This window comes from Falco naumanni, chromosome 17, assembly GCF_017639655.2.
Source record: "Falco naumanni isolate bFalNau1 chromosome 17, bFalNau1.pat, whole genome shotgun sequence".
In the NCBI taxonomy this organism is placed as follows: domain Eukaryota; kingdom Metazoa; phylum Chordata; class Aves; order Falconiformes; family Falconidae; genus Falco; species Falco naumanni.
In genome coordinates, this window is record NC_054070.1 from 4,143,751 (window position 1) to 4,159,771 (window position 16,021).

The following is a 16,021-nucleotide window of genomic DNA, read 5'->3' on the forward strand; positions in this document are numbered from 1 at the left end:
TCCCAGGCAGGCAGGGGGGACACCAAACCTCCAAAGGGCTTGGGACACCCCCAGCCTGACCACGGGTCTGGGGGCAGCGGTCAGACTTGGGCAGAGCATTTGTGCGCGCACACGTGGAGCACAGACGCAGCCGGCATTTGTGCAAACGCGCTCCCAAGGAGCTCACGGCGTTTTTCCTCGACCTGCGCTGGCATCTCTGCCCACGTTTCTCACCACCTCCAGCCCTCGCCGACCCCCTCGCCGGAGCGGCGACCCCACACCATGCTCTGCCGAAGGCTGTCGGTGCTCTGGGTGCTGGTGGCACCCAGCCCCTCCCCCAGCAAGTGGCTATTTCCACGTGAAGGGCTCTCCGAGTCAGGACCACTTCTGCTCCATGAGGCTCTCAGGACCAGAAACATCTGATGATACTACGCCGTGCCTCAACATTCACCCTGGTTTTATGGCAGGATGCTCTCCCCACTCAGACCAGCCCATCTCAGCATCAGGCTGTGGGTGACATCCCTCCAAATTTTCTTTTCCAGACTGTGAATATCCCGAGACACTTCAGGAAGGGCTTTCTCCTCTGGTGACACTATTGCCCAGTCTCCAAGATCACGTACATGGTAACAAGTGCCGGGAAGAAGAGAGACCACGCAGCAAGCAGAGCCATGTGTGAAATACTGGCGTGTTTATTGGTTGGCACTAGATTACAGCCTACACTCTTGTCAAACTTGCATCCACGATTTTTTTTTTTTTTTTTTTAATCTTTAAAGACAGTGATGACCTCCCCCTCCCACACAACTCCAACAGAGGAAACACCTTGAGAAAGGAACCAGACCGCCAGCTGCTGTACATCAGCGCAGCTTCATACCGTCTCAACATCTGGCTCAAAACACACCGAGACTCATGGCAGAAGAGGGACAGGGGGGTTGTGATGATACCAGAGCTGAGCGAGGAGTGGATAGTGAGCCCTCCGTTTTTTCTGGAAACACTATGGATGAGAATGTCAAAATTATGTAGGTATACGCTATACCTGCCAGCCAAGACTAAGCAGGAGCAAGAGAGCACCTGCATTATTCACAGGCTCGAACTAAGATCTGAGCCTCAAAGAAAACAAAACGTGTTTTCTACTGAACGCATTTGACTTTGAACAAATGTGTCGTAAGTAAGAACAAGTCCCAGTCAGTAAGAAAAAGCATCAGCTGAAATGCTAGATTTCCAAAGTGCCCTTGCAGTTGTAAAGTGTTTTTGCAAACCATTTTAACTTAATATATCATAAAAAACCCCACATGTTAAATTTACCAGAAGATTAGAAACACAAAGCACTGGAGCGAGGAACAGAAGTCCGCAGCCAGAAAAATAAACCAAACCAGACTACGGGAACTGCAAGTCCAAAACCACCTAGAACTCACAGGGAACCGACTATTATATTACTTCTGATTCACTGAAAATCACTGAAAACCTCAGGCTTCTTTTAATTCTAATAAATTAGCAAGTTTGTTCTCTACACCAGTTTTCCCCCTCCAAACTCACTGACGTTTCCGTGGGAAAGCCGGGCAGCAGCAGGAGACATCCCAACCAACACCACAGGTCACACGGGAGCAGGAACCCCGGGGAAATCACTCGCCACGCTCTGCTGCTGCCATTGTGCCCCCCCCCCCCCCAGGCCTGCACGCTTCAAGGACTCGGAAATCTGCAAGGATTAAAAAACCCCAAACGTTTTCCATAGGGATCGCCCACACTGGTGGTATCGAAGTCTTACCCTTGGTCGCGAAGGAGATTCGAATGCACCAGCTCAGAGGCGAAGAGAAGAGACGGTCAAAGCCCCACAGCTTTGATCTCGGAGGTATCTCGGTTTGGTAAGGAATGGAGCAGCCTAAGGCAGATACGCTCATACCCACGGGCATCCAGCTCGGGCCCTTGGCGGGGTGACGTACCCTGGGCAACAGGCTCCGATGGGGGCTGGGATCCTGCTCTCCCAGCTCAGGGGTGCTGCCAGGGGGTCTCAGGTACAGAGAGTTCAGGAAAAGACTGAGCAGAAAATGCAGAGCAATCGTTCCAGATCTTCTGATTTAATAAATATAAAATAGGACATACAGGAAGTTCAGCAAACACTCTTGGACCTCCCAAGGTTGATTTCTGAGGCAATTCTAGAGCCAATTTCTCAAGTATAACTTCAAAATTCTCACTTTCCCACCAAAAAAAAAAAAAAAAAAAAAAAAAAAAGAGGAAAAAACCCCAAAAAACACAACCCTATCGACTAGCACCAAAAAAGAGATTTTATAAATCTCCTAAATACATCTTCAATCCAGTTAAGTGTTCTTCTTCATCCATCTACACCTCTCTCAATTATGTACAGACCTCATGACACTACACCCAGTAAAACACTGCACGTATCTACACACCACCTTCCACCACTGAAGCCGAGAGTCCTCTCTAACTGTATTAAATTTATTCTAACACTGAGAAAAGCGAGGATCATAGATATAGATAGATAGATATATGTATGTTATAGTCTCTAACACGGAGACAAGACGAGAGAGCACACCAGAAGCAAGGTCACCTGCATCCCCAGGCTGATGCAGCCACTAGATGATGCTATCTTATTAAACAGGAGGAACAGAACCAGGAGGGGAAACAGAGTCATTTAAAAGCAGGACCAGAGCAGTCGGTGAGTTATACAAAGCTGCTGATTATCTTTATAAGATAAAAGATCTTCACACCAACAAGCGTCTGCAACAACTTCATTTCTTGGTGCAAGTTTGGCTAAAAGAGATCGACGGATTTTCACCTTTTCCCGAGAACCAGCCACAGCTTCCACTCCGCAAAAGCTGAATATTCAAACCTTTCACAAACTCCCAGATCACCCATTTCACTGGATGCTCTGCACAGCTACGAACATTGTATCTGGCTGTCTGAAAAGCACAAAGCACATCAATTTGGGATAAAACTGCGTTTCTGAGCACGAGCAAGAAAAGCTGAAGTTGTTATAATTGGGAGGGGCAAACATTTGATCTGTGCAGCTTCAAATATTTGGTGGTGAACGCGTTTTCTGCATGGAAATGCTGAGGCAGAGGCCCAAAGTCCGTTGCTAGATCTGGGAAGGGAACTGAGGATTCCTGACATTCCCTACCCACATTTTTAGCCACTGAATACTTTGTGTCTGCACTAGGGAAAAAAGCCAACACTAGCAGATTCCGATGATCCCTTTCAATTTTTCAGTTTATAGAGTTTGCTTTAAGGCACGTTCAAGATCACGCTGAATTAAAACTGCCTTCTCGTTGCTCAACAGAAATCGGGGAAGCACACACAATGCCCAGCTACTGAGGAAAAAAAGCTGATGCGAATGTTTAAATTGCAGTTCCTTTCCAGCCCCCAAACCAGAGCTCTTACCTTCCTCCACAGCAGCAAGACTGAAGGCCATCATCAGAGGAAATACAGCAGTTTTTTGGGGTGGAGGAGCTCTGAAGTACACCCCAGGTAAGGCTCTGCTCCCTCCCACTGGCACCGCTCAGCACAGCTGTCACAGAACACACTTGCCTTGCTAAGCTGGGACCAAACTGATAGGAAGGAACCACCTCCCCAGGATGGATGAAAAAGGAAACAAATCCCAAAGGATGTATTTTAAAAAGATGCAGAGACAGCGCATGCATTCACCTGCCCGTGCCACCTTCCTATGGCAAAGCGAGGCAGGAGACGTGATCCGAGGAGAGCCCTGGCTGGGCTCCCTTTACCTGTTCATCCCATAATTCCTTAAAGCGTAACGTGCACAGAACTCAGTTAAATCACAGCAGGTTTACCATCAACAACCAACGGCCACTCCCAAATGTTGCCTGAACCCTTCTGTACCGAACATGAGCAAGGGAAGGGGGGAAGAAGTAGCAAGACTCCAAGAAGCCAGATAGACCCTCCCCATCGGATCCACGCAGCAGCATGAACCAACTCGTTAGGAAGCGCCCCTGCGTTAAAGCCTGTATTTTTAGCTTCTTTATTCGGTTTTAATTACAGTTACTGGCTAATGGAGTTTATCAGTAATACCAGCCTACGAGTTCAGCTCTGTTTAACAGCATTAAACACACACAAGTGAGCCGAGCATCAGCAACTTCTGAGTTCTCTTTTTGCTACAGGTGATGCAACTGCCCTACACTCACTGAACCGCCCCATCCCGGCACCCTCTCTTTGACAGACTCATCTCAAGAAATTTCAGCTGTAAAACCACACAGGGGCTACACGTCTTGTTCTGAGAGTTCAAAATCAGGAGCAAGCAGTAGCTACCCTATCTCGTCCTCACAGCACAGCAGCCGGTGAGAAAGCCTGTTGTCACATCCTGCACCCTCTCAGCTGTCACTGCCCCAGTCCTGACGAGTTTTTTGCAGTTCAAAGGCTAACACACTTTCCATTTGAAAAAAAAACATCTCATTCTCAGTTTGCAAAGTAGCCATTAACTCAAAGGAACGTTTTGCCAAATGATATACTTGGAGAGGCAGTTGCCTTGTCAAACCTAGAGAGGCTAACGCCAACCACTCACACTTGTAAGGAGTCACTGCGGTTCTGAGCAAGGGTGCTGAGCAGCTCCGACGAACCCTAAGAGAGCACAACACAGCAAGCAGAAACACTGGGCAAAGATAAAGGATGTACAAGCCTCCCCTGGCTTTGCAACAATACCGAGCTTCTCTATCGCCAATCAACTACTGTCTAGAATTAAACAACCCATCTTTGTGAAGAAATCAAAAGACATCTTTGTGAAGCGACCAAAAGTACTTTAACAGCACTGAATGGCAAATTTCAGGAAGAATGGGGAAAATAAAAGAACACGCAACCTTTCACTCTTCTCTAAGCATCTCCCAGGAAAAGGTGTCCCCTCCCCGGCAGCGTCACACCACAGCTCTCATAGCCAGGCACCCACCAGCATGCACAGCCGTTAAATACTGGGGGAAACCCTCACCAAACAGAAAACACTAATTTTAACCCCAAAAAAGGCCCTGCCTTTTGAAACGCGTCCTTGGAAAGCCTCAGCACAAGCACGAGTCAAATTTGAAACCCCCAAACCATCTTAACAGTAACCACTTCAAGACAAAGGCGCTGTACGTTTTCCGCCACGCACGATTTGCAAGCTGACGTGAACCACCGCATCCAAACCCCTGCTCCACCATACCAAAACCTTATTTGAGAGAGACCTCCTCCAGCACAACGCGTCTGATTTCAGCTGCGCTAAATTTAATTACACTTGGCACTCTTCTGCAGAGGGACGTCCACCTGCCTCTTGAGCTTTACGCATCGTTTAAGACCATCAGAAAGGTAGGGGATCTGACAAATCCTGCTGGAAGGATCAAGAAGCAGTTGCTGGAGACAGTGGTACCCCGAGGGCATCTTTTTTTTTCCTGCTCCCATGCTGGTGTCAACAAATGCCAGTATACCCACCACCTAGCATCGGCTTAAACCACCAGCTAACATTCTCCTGCCGCAGCCAGTAATCCAAGCTGGTCTGTTAAACGCTTCCAGTGACACGAGATCCAGATTTTTCTAAGTATGTTGAGGTTTAAAAAATCATCACGCTAAGCGGCGTTGTCTAAGTGCTGAAAGCACTTCTCCCATTAAGGTCTCAACTACGTTTAAAAATCCAGATGGCCGGATGCAACTCCACGATACGAGGATTTCTAATTTTGACACCACCAGAGGAAGTGAATCAATGTTTAAGAGTGGGAACTGCTCAGAGAACCTCCCTGCGCCGAGCAGCAGGTCTCCCTCTTCCTCCATCACTCATCTCGCAACCCTGAGCCGACACTTAGGTGCAGAGAGAAATCTAGTAGGTGAGTGTTTCAAGGGCCAGGAATTTCCCCCTCCTCTTCCTCGCCGAAGGCAGGTTTGCTTCTTGTTGTAGCAAGAGTGAGGCGTCCTTACACCGGGAGTACACACATGAAAAGCAGCAAAGGAAAAAGTAATCTTATTAGCAAAATTACTCCACCCCTAAGAAGTGGCGGAGGACACTGGAAGCTTTTCACGAGACCCCAGAGTTCAGAGGTGTGCCAAAAGGTAATTTGTTAGCAGCAGCTCCTCTCGAGCAGCGCCAGAAGATAATTAACGTTAGCCCCTCGCGAGGTGTGCCAAAAGGTCGTTAATGGTAGCCCCTCAGACGGCGGCTGCGCATCATCCACACGCCATTTGGCATTCATCCCAAACCGGATTTCAGAGAACCGAAGACAAGCGTCTGAAACCTGCAACTTGATTGAGGGGGGTCTGGACAAATCCGCGGCGAACTCGCGGGCCGTCCCCACGGAGCGCTGGCCTTCCTCTCCTTTTGACCTACGCACACACCCGTGCCGAGCCAGACCAAAGCCACGCTGAAAGCCAAGCGAAGAACGTTATTCAACGGGAAGCCGAGACACACCGCAACGCTCGCGTTAAGGGGTCACGAGACACTACGTCAGCTGAGGTAAGAATCCCGCTCTCTCGATATAGCACCAGTTTTAGCAAACGCCGCGAGCCCGACTCTAATCCTACGGGATTTTTGAGCGGTTGGTCATGCCAGCAGCCCTAAGCCGTTTAATCAAGCAGGCACTCGGCTGTACAGCGAAACCCCCGTCCCCACAACTCTTCTTGTCGCTAATAAAGGTAGTTTGATTGTCGGTCCCAAACCAATTTAATATCATTTTGGATCAAATGGCTGAAACTGCTAGGGCATGCAGCTGTAACTAGAGAAGAACCTCAGATGCTGAGGAAGAGGGGAATTTGTGTGGTGCAGGGAGAGATTCAGGTAGCACAGGACTAAGACCTGTTTTAAAATCCACATCTGTCGAATAAAAGCTATTTCTACCCAGGAGCTATTTCCAGTTAAAAAAGGCATAATATCAGCCCCTCCCTGTTACTGTGTTAACAGCATCAATTCATGCCACATTAAAACACTTTCTTGGCACAATTTATTTTTCTGACCCAAACAAATAAGCCATTAGCAAGTCATTAACAATATTCTACCCTAAATCGTCAGTTTAACAGCCCTGTAAAAACAATTTTAGTTGAAAAACAGAAGTGTGCATGCTGTTGATATTAAAACTGCAGTTACTCTTTCAGGAGTACCAGCTGTTTTGTTGCAAAGCGTTTTCAACATCCTAATCTGTACAGTAAAGACAAAAAAAAAAAAATAATCTCAATTGAAGGCAGTAGATGGCTGTGTTAGGTGCCACTCACGGCTCGGTAACAGCAGGCTGTCTGAATTTCTTGTACACTTCCAGATACAATATTCAAGCCCTTTTTCAAGAGTTTGGTTCAGGCCGCTCAGCAAAGAGTAAGAAAGTATTGTACATTCGTCTCTAAGTTGAAGTGAACTGAACTGGTGTAATTTAGGCTTGATTCCAGCTGCTGGGTTTCAAGCTACTTCTTGAATAATGCCTCTCGGCTTTTTCTTATGCGTGGTTTTTCACGTTAGCGATCACTGGCACCGCTTTTGGCCTTGCTACTCCACACTGATGAAAGCAAGGAGAACAAGTAAAGGAACAGAATAGGATCTTAAAATGAACAGCTTCTTGCCAAACCAGCAAGGATACCATTCCCCCTTGTCCCAGGCTCCATGGATATTTCTATCAGATTTTTCATATTGTAAGTGCTTCTCGGGAAGAGAGAAAATTCTGGAACAGTGAGTATTTATTAGAATATTTTTTGTTAAATAAAGAGGGGGGAAAAATGGGAAAAAAAAAAGAAAAAAAAAAAGAAAAAAGAAAAAAAAAAGAAAAAAAAAAAAAAAGAGTACTGCAGATTTAATTTCACATCTTGGCTATGCTCTGACAACGGAGAAGTTACTGAATTCAGCGACTCCTTCTTGTCCCAAGCCAGGGATTAATTAATGCCCCTCCCAAAACTTGTACCTGTCCCAACCCACCCCCCAGCCCCGACCCTTCCCATTTTATTTCCCAACTAGACAACACTGTTGGCAAATCAAGACAGCATGAAACTTACATCAACAACAAAAGAAAAAGCAAAAAAAAAAAAAAAAAAAAAAAAAAAAAAAGGTGAAGCGTGCCAATGCATCAGGGGAACTATCCTATTAAAGGGTGTACTCCTCCAACTCGCAATTCTGCTGGGAGTCAGCTGTACCTTTCACAGAGGGAGAGTTTAAACATTTTGAGCATGCTCCATGGTGCAATTGTAAGTGCTGCAGAACCACAGGACCAGAGATTGAACACCCGAATTTCTCCCCCAGGACTTCTTTTCAGGGACACACATGGTTATCCAACCGAGGGTTCGTGCAGTAACACTCAGTAAGCACAATCCGATGCTTTAGCACAAATTACACGTATCCAGTTCAGCACGGTATAAGGCATGTGGACAAGAAGAGACATCAGCAGAACGCAGCAGGATCAGCAGAACAGCATTGGTGATCGACGCTCCACTTGGTCAGACTTTGACCCCACTTCAAATCCCTGATTCCTACCACAGACAATTAAATTCAGTTTCTAGCGTAGCGTTTCTGAGGCTATTTATTTTTGGCCAAGTGTTAAGAGACCAACTCCTTTTTGTTTCATTTTCATGTAAATGCAGAAACACTGGCGGAAGCTGTAGGAGAAGCAACGGAGCAGCAGGGATGTCCGCAGGTGATCAAAACTCTGCCCTCATCTTCAAGTGTCACTGCACTAAATCGGGAGATATATAGGGAGTAAACTGGCCCAGCCACTTGCACTGTCACAGAACGTGTATTTTTTTTTAAAAAAAACAGAACAAAAGGCAAACAGATTAATTATGAACCCTTCTTTTCAGAAGCAGACCAGGATTAAAAAAAATTCCCGCAAAATTAAAATGTTAGATTCTCCATCTAAAAAAAGTTTATACATATGCGCTGAAAGTGACCACCACACAGGTCTGAACAGCACCTTACAGTACAGACTAAGACTTAAAGAGCTGATCTCACATTTGAAGTCTTTTAATTAAAAAAAAAAAAAAAAAAGTGGCTATGGCTGGGATGACACAAACGGGACACTTCAGAACACAAGGCAGAGGCGAAACGGGCAGCCTCGCTCGCCAGGCCATGGAAGCGGTGTAAAGGGAAAGGGGCACTTCATGCACAAAATGTATTTTACAAAATACATATCCAAAAAACCAAAAAAAAAAAAAGCCAACAAAAAAAAAAAAATCCCACCTTGCACTAAATTGCAGCACTCTTTAACACTTGCTCTGCCACAGGCTGCTGCCCATGCCTTGTTTGATAGAGGAGGCATGTGAAAAAGGGGAGGGGGGAGGGAAATCCACGTTTCAGTCTAGTTTTCAAAATTTCTCTCGTAGGGACGTCTTCAGTCATCTGATGTCAGACACGGAGCTCTCAGAGTACGTTGTGGTCATGACGGGAGTGCCGTTGTTTGCCAAACAACCTTGCCTCAAGGTTTCAAAATACGAGGCCTGCACTGGTTTATGATACTGCAGAACTTTTATGGCATCTTCTATCTTAAACCATTCCCTTTTCCTTCCTGTGGGTAAAGAGAAAAAACAGTAGACCCAGCAAAACGATGGCATCCTTTCTATGTGTAAACTTTACTGTTGATTAGCTCTCAAACATTATCACGTGCACAAACGCTGCAAGAATAATTTCACTGTGCAGAAAACATCAGTTCAGAAGACACCAGAAAATCTTCTCCCAGGATTTTCTGATCTCCAGGACTACCTAGTCCAAACACCGCACTAATGGCTCCTCTATCCCCATAACAGCTATTTGTTCAGGGCATTACATCCACTGTCCAAACAAACCAATCTTGCATTTCCTTATTTAAAAAAAAAAACAACCAAAGAATCAACACACAAACACATTTCTTTTGCTATTTCTGCAATTTCTATTCAAGTCAGATACCAACCACCACCCAATCCCTATCGATTTGCAAGTGAACCTTAATTTTTGGTGGACAGAACTAATTTCTTACTCTTTCCATAAAAATTATTCCATATGCAGCCTGACGAAAGCCAAGTTACAGGTGCTACGGCACTACTGACAAACGTCGCGTGGAACAATAGGTTCATTTTCATTTGGGAATCCGATTTAAATGCAAAGATTTCGAAAGATAGCGGCGAATGATTAATCCACATTGCCCTATCTTCTTGTCTTAGAAAGGACAGCTCTTCATGCTCTTTACTTAATAACTTAAAAGTGCAAGAATTAAATACAAAATTGCTGTGGAGGCAGCTGTACAGCTGAATTGACTTACCTTGGGCCACAGAGGTTACAAAAGCATCAGTTTAACCACAATTTTTTTCCCCAAGCACCCAAAGGACACACCACTGCAACTTTTCTGAACCGCTCTCACAAAGATTCTGGCTCCCAGAGGGATGCTCAGCTGACTTGTTTTTTCTGCATCCAACCAGTTCACGCTAGCAAACACAAAGAGCTTACCAATATTGACAGAGTCCTCCCAGTCTTCCAACACTTCTGTGACGATAAGTACGTAAACATATGTCCTGTGTTTCCTGTCCCGATTCTAGAAGGCAAAGGGAACAGAGTAAAAGCAAAGCTACCAAGGGAAAAACAAGGCAAGTGGGCACGTGGCGACTGCAAGCGGCAAGCTGCCTCACTACCATGCCACGGTACCTTACGTCTAGTTCCCCTCACGTTTAGTAAAAATTGTTGTGTTTTAAATGAGAGGTCTGAAAGTATTAGTAGGGACTGCAGCCAAAAAGTCTAGTGCCTAAACTGTAAGGCAGTATCTGGTGGACAGGTATGTGTATAAATCAGTTCCTCAGCTGGGGGGGGGGGGGAAAAACCCAAACAAACCAACCCAAACCAACCCCACCCCACAGGAAAGATCTGTATCTATTTCACACAATTCCGTGAAAAAACAACTGTTGAAAGAGCCGTGCCTGGCACCTGTGGCAAAGCATCTCCCCGGTACTCACCATGTGCTCCCACACTCCACATCGGAGCACACGGGCTCCACCACTTCACCAGTTTGGCAACGGGTGACGGCAGGTGCTAAAGAACAAAGGAGCCCCACTGCTCCCCAGCTGCTGGGTGCCCTTGTGTGGCAGCAAGAAAGGTACGAAGGCACCGAGAATATCCACCGTTACGCTGCCATAATTATCCCTCCTGTTGTTAACCGAACTGCAAATTGCAGATGAGTGGTATCACTGAAAATTGATCAGCTACGTTTCTATTTAACGGGGAGTCTTGAGTTTTCCTTCAAACAAGTTAGCGAGCTGACTTCGCAACAAACTAGGAAGTGATTTTTACTTCAAGACAATTTTTTTGCATCGAAATTCAACAATTTTTTTTAACAGTGTCTGAAACTTACCTCAAAAATTCCCACTAATCTTCCTAACGTCCCTTTCACTCCAGCCTATGAAAAGTTCAAAGAGAAAAAAACCATACTTTAACGACAGGTCAGTGCATATTTCTGTATTTGTTGTGCAGGAGCAGTTCCTTTAGAACGGGAAGCACATGCTGTAAAATTCTGTACACCTTAAAACATCACGGTCACAAGAAAAACGACAAAAATATATCACAAGTTCTAACCATGCATGCATTCCCAGTAGTTTTTTTCTTCTTTTTCTATATTCCATTTTTTAATTCAATCTGGAGGAAAAAACCAACTATTTGATGAGTTACTAATTGCATGCCAATATCCACCAAATGACCAGAATCTCCTCTAAAGGTTATTACAGCCTAAACATGGATAAAATTTGCTTTGGCGTTAGCAGTTTTACCCCTTTGAAGTTATAGTTTAAGAAAATAACTTCAAAGTATGTACAAGACATCCACTTACACCATCAAAGCAACATGACAGCTACCAGGTATTTCAGGGATGCCCTGCATACATTTGAAGCAAGCTAACACAAACATAAAATACTTTCAACATTGTAATGTGGCCTCTGCAACAGGAACAAGATTATTTTTTGATAGAAAATGAAAATACAGATGGGTATTGAGAGAAGCCTTTTGAATCAGGCATAGACACAAATCAAGAGGAGATCTAAGCAACAGTTTTGTCTTCTACTCGAATACTACTGAGGATCTACCCACTTTATCTGATTTGCTGTCACTTTTTAAACATCCACTCACCGCTGTGGCTCAGTCACTTTCTCAAACTGCTGTTTCTCGCCTCTGCTCTCCGGTGTCGCATCATGCATGCATGCAAAACGCCATCCCACTCCTCTCCCCCCAGACCTCTCCCTTCCCCTCCCCAATAATTTACATTAATTTTTCTCCCCCCCTTTTTACAACTATAGATGCCTGCAACTCAAGTGCTACAAACACGATGAGGTTTTGCTCCACGACTTAACTGGTTTGAAACACTACACAGAATCTGGCAAACCACCCAGCCACATTTGGAAGGTAAATTTGGCTGTCGCCTCTGGCAGCTGGAACACATCTGAAACAGTTCAGGAAAATCGTGCCTTTGCTCTTGCAGCCAAGATAGACAGATCTGATTATGTCAGGCTTTTTTTTTTTTTTCCCCTTATACAAACAAACAAACAAACAAGATGTTTGGGTGAGGGCAGCTAAATATTTAATAAGAAAAATCCTCTGTCCTGAGCAGCTGAGATAAGCCATTTCCCACTTGTTCAGCTACTAACCAGTTGCTGTACAGTCACATGCTTTTGGGAAGGAAGAACTTTTATTAATTAGAAGATTTTTCTGGTTAAGTGCCCAGCCTACTAAATGAACACACAGATACACCAAATTATACAGCCAGAGCACACCTCACTAGTGCTGCTAATGACAGCTGATGCTAGAACTGCCCCAAGAGAAAAGGATTTGTAGCTGCCCCTACTACAGGTGTTCATAGAAATCTGAAATTCTTTCTGTAACATGCTCCCTGACCTCTACTTCTAGGAAGGAGCTTTTCAACTGAACCTTTTCATGTTGTCTTTGGATGCAAAATTTATTGTCTTATCAGTATTTCTGACATTCTGCTCAGCCCACAGGTGGACCACTGACTATTAACCCCAAGGTTATTTCTGGAGTCAAACAGCAATTCCATGAAGGTCAATGTACGCGTGTATGCGCACACCAGCATGGCTGGGACAGATAACTGGGTCTGACCTTTGCGGATGAGCGATTTTACCTCATCTGCAAAACTGTTACTGCTAACCCTGGGCTAATCTCTCTCAGAAGTGAACTGGAAGGCAAATACTTCAAATGAATTTCATTCAAAGAAGACCTTCAGCAGCCTTGAACAGTGGGCTTTTTTTTTTTTTTTTTTTTTGCATAAGCAGCAATATCAATCAGCCAGCAATAACACAGGGAGGAACGCAAGGCTTCCACCGTCACAACATACATACACAACCAAATATTTCAGGTAAATAACTGTCTTAAGCCGATTTTCTTCACTGGTTCCTGGAGAAGGCTATCCAATTTCTTTTCTCCTTACCTGCAGAGGCACTGAATCAAAAGCCAGGGATGCTGTTGTGATGCTTAGTGAACTCTCAATCTGACTGGAAACAAATTTATCTCCAGGCAGCTAGCCAGCCTGGAAACCAAGCATGAATACAGCACGACCAGCCTCCCAAGCAGTTTATCCCCAGCTCTAAAACTGTGCTTGAAGTGATACAGGCAGGTGAGGAGCCCTTCCTTCTGTTCTGCTTAAACAGAGAGGCGACAGAAATAACACTCCGTCTGCAAACTAGGATCCTTCTCTCTTCTGCCTAGTCTTATGCACCCGAAAAGGCACAAAAAAACGATGCCAAGATAAACATGTGCTGTAGGAAAGTCACGTTGAATTAAAAAGTGCTAAGGTTTTCTTCACATATGAATTTACCACATGCAGTAGTAAATGGCGGCAAAGCAATGGTTTGATTCAAAGAAATACTGGGCTGATTTTATAGAAGACTGCAAAGCACATCCTACCACTGGAATCCAATGGCACCCTCAACCTATTTTACTGGTATAGTGGATTTTAAAGATGACATATAGGACATCCAACACAGACCAACTGGATTGTTATACACCTATTTTTGATAAAGCACTTAATTCACACGCAAATAGGAACGTCCTAGGTCTCTGTACAGTCACGTACTTTAATCGAACAAACAATCATGAAGTGGAATTCACAGTCTCGCATGAGTTTCTGACATAAAAGCTGCGCAAGACATCTGAGAAAATAATCTGTAGCTGTTATCACTAACAAAGCAAGCTAGACAACGTGCAACGAAAGTGCCAGGCTCCTCTTTGGGGAAGCTCCATACCTCCTGCCTTGCTACGGGCCAACCCCTAGCACCCTCCCGACTCCACCGCAGGACAACGAGCATTTCCTTGGAAAGTTAAAAGCACAGTCACAGGCTCATCCAGGATTGAACGCTGGATCTAAATCTTAATTTGTACCAGATGACTCAGGAATTTTCTCCTCGGTAGTAAACGGATTGAGAATCCTCCGCCCTCGTGGGCCACAACAGTAAGTGTCTGGCAGAGACAGCACAATTTATTTGGGTACTTGTTCCCCCACCAAGCATTGGAAGTGCCGCACATGGAACCTGGGCTGCAACCCCCAAAATATGCACACGTCCCAGGAAGATGCTATTAAACCTATCAACAAGGGGTAAGAGATCACCGGCGGCAACTGTTCCATCTGTAGGTGTGAAAATAAAGCCCATCAATCAAACGACAGTGTTTGCTCAGGAAGAGGCACACTCAGGTAGAAAAAAAAAAAAAAAAAAAAAAGAGGACAGACGCAGCTTGCAAAAATGAGCTTCTTTTTCACTGCCCTGCAGATTCAAATCAGTTTCCAGCATCCGAGGTAGTCCTCACTGGAAAAAAAAAGATAGACCTGGCAAGAGTGCATCAATGTCACAGAACAGCCAGCCGCCCCAAAACAGCACACCACTTCAAACCGCTGCTGCACACCCAGCGGGGTGGGCTGGGCATTTGGGACAAGGAACAAAAATCTGGAGGAAATGAAGCTTTACTAGTTCTGCTGCTCATGGAACAACTTGTTTTAATAAAGAAAAATTACTGAAGACATCCAAGAACAGCAGGTTCAGGTTTCAAAGCTGAAAATAAGTTGGGGTCAGATGCAAAAAGCAGCCTGCAGCAACACCATCTGTTCCTAGGGACAGCTTTTATTTCCTTCCATCTGAGCTAAGGAAAATGTGGGTTGGAATTTCAGCTATTTTACTTTGCTCTATTAGGCTCAAAGCCTGCATCTACTACAGATTACTGCTGGGCAAGAGGACTGTGGTAAAACACCCAAATCTTTGCTCTAATACTTGCACTACTTGAGGTAGTAAAGCACACCCATAAAAACTGCTAGCTTAGACAAGTTCTAAAGACGCCAATTACGGACCTGCTAGGCAAATTTTCTTGCTGTGTCTCAGAGAGGGTTATACTTACTCACCCCTTTACTGCATTACAACCAATAATATGTTTTAACATCTGTGAGAGAGACATGAAATACCATGTCAGAGCAGGAACTTTTAAGACACTGTACTCATTTGTATGAAGTTTGAGTACAGAGTAACAGAAAGTAGTGAACTCGGCCCGCTGTTTGCACCGAGTATTACTAAATGTAGGAAGAGTTCAACGCCATCACCTCTGTCATTCATCCACAGTCCTTGCAATATTTAAAAACCAAAGAGTCTCCCTATTTTAGCACTGAACAGTGTCAACATTCGTATTTTAAATCACTAACAAAATACATGAAACAGAAAAAAATATTTATAAAACATGTTTAAGAGGGGAAAAGAAATAAAAGAAAAAAGGTCTAGCAGCCAGATCAAAGCACTATCACGATGGACTATTTTTAATATTGGCATCAATTGCCTGTTTGATCACAGATCAAGCACAATTTATCTGGCTTTTGATTCCCATGAAGAAAGCATGACTAACACTCCCGTAATTTTATAGAACTTGGCATTTGCAAGTATTTAAAGGTCAGGATGTGAAAGATGCTGTAAGTGCAAAATGAAATGCCTTTGGGTTTAACAGATGAGCGTGGAGGCTTTTTTCAAAGTCACTCTATAATAAGTTTAATTTAAGGCATCTATTTCTAAAATATGTTCTTTGCCAGTTGCTCACACTCGTAAAAAAACCTTATTCCTAACGTAAGATTAATTTTGGGGAGAGAAGGCAATAGCGAAA

The 16,021-nt window shown here is 44.5% G+C and overlaps 1 protein-coding gene across 2 annotated transcripts in view; it reads right to left on the reverse strand.

Moving 5' to 3' along the window:
• Nucleotides 1-652: 652 nt before the first annotated feature.
• The window catches only part of NUDT3 (nudix hydrolase 3), a 32,939-nt gene continuing 17,570 nt past the window's right edge, over nucleotides 653-16,021 (reverse strand). Inside the window, exons 3-6 of one of the 2 annotated variants that reach the window (XR_005831277.1) lie at nucleotides 11,241-11,285; nucleotides 10,346-10,430; nucleotides 9,107-9,431; nucleotides 653-8,649 (exon numbers count right to left, since the gene is read on the reverse strand). Coding sequence is in view for 1 of the 2 variants with exons in the window: in XM_040616390.1 (XP_040472324.1) it covers nucleotides 9,262-9,431; nucleotides 10,346-10,430; nucleotides 11,241-11,285 (300 nt within the window). In the remaining variant the exon portion in view is untranslated. Of the gene's footprint in view, nucleotides 9,432-10,345; nucleotides 10,431-11,240; nucleotides 11,286-16,021 lie in introns of both variants that reach the window. The other variant, XM_040616390.1, reaches the window with a different exon arrangement.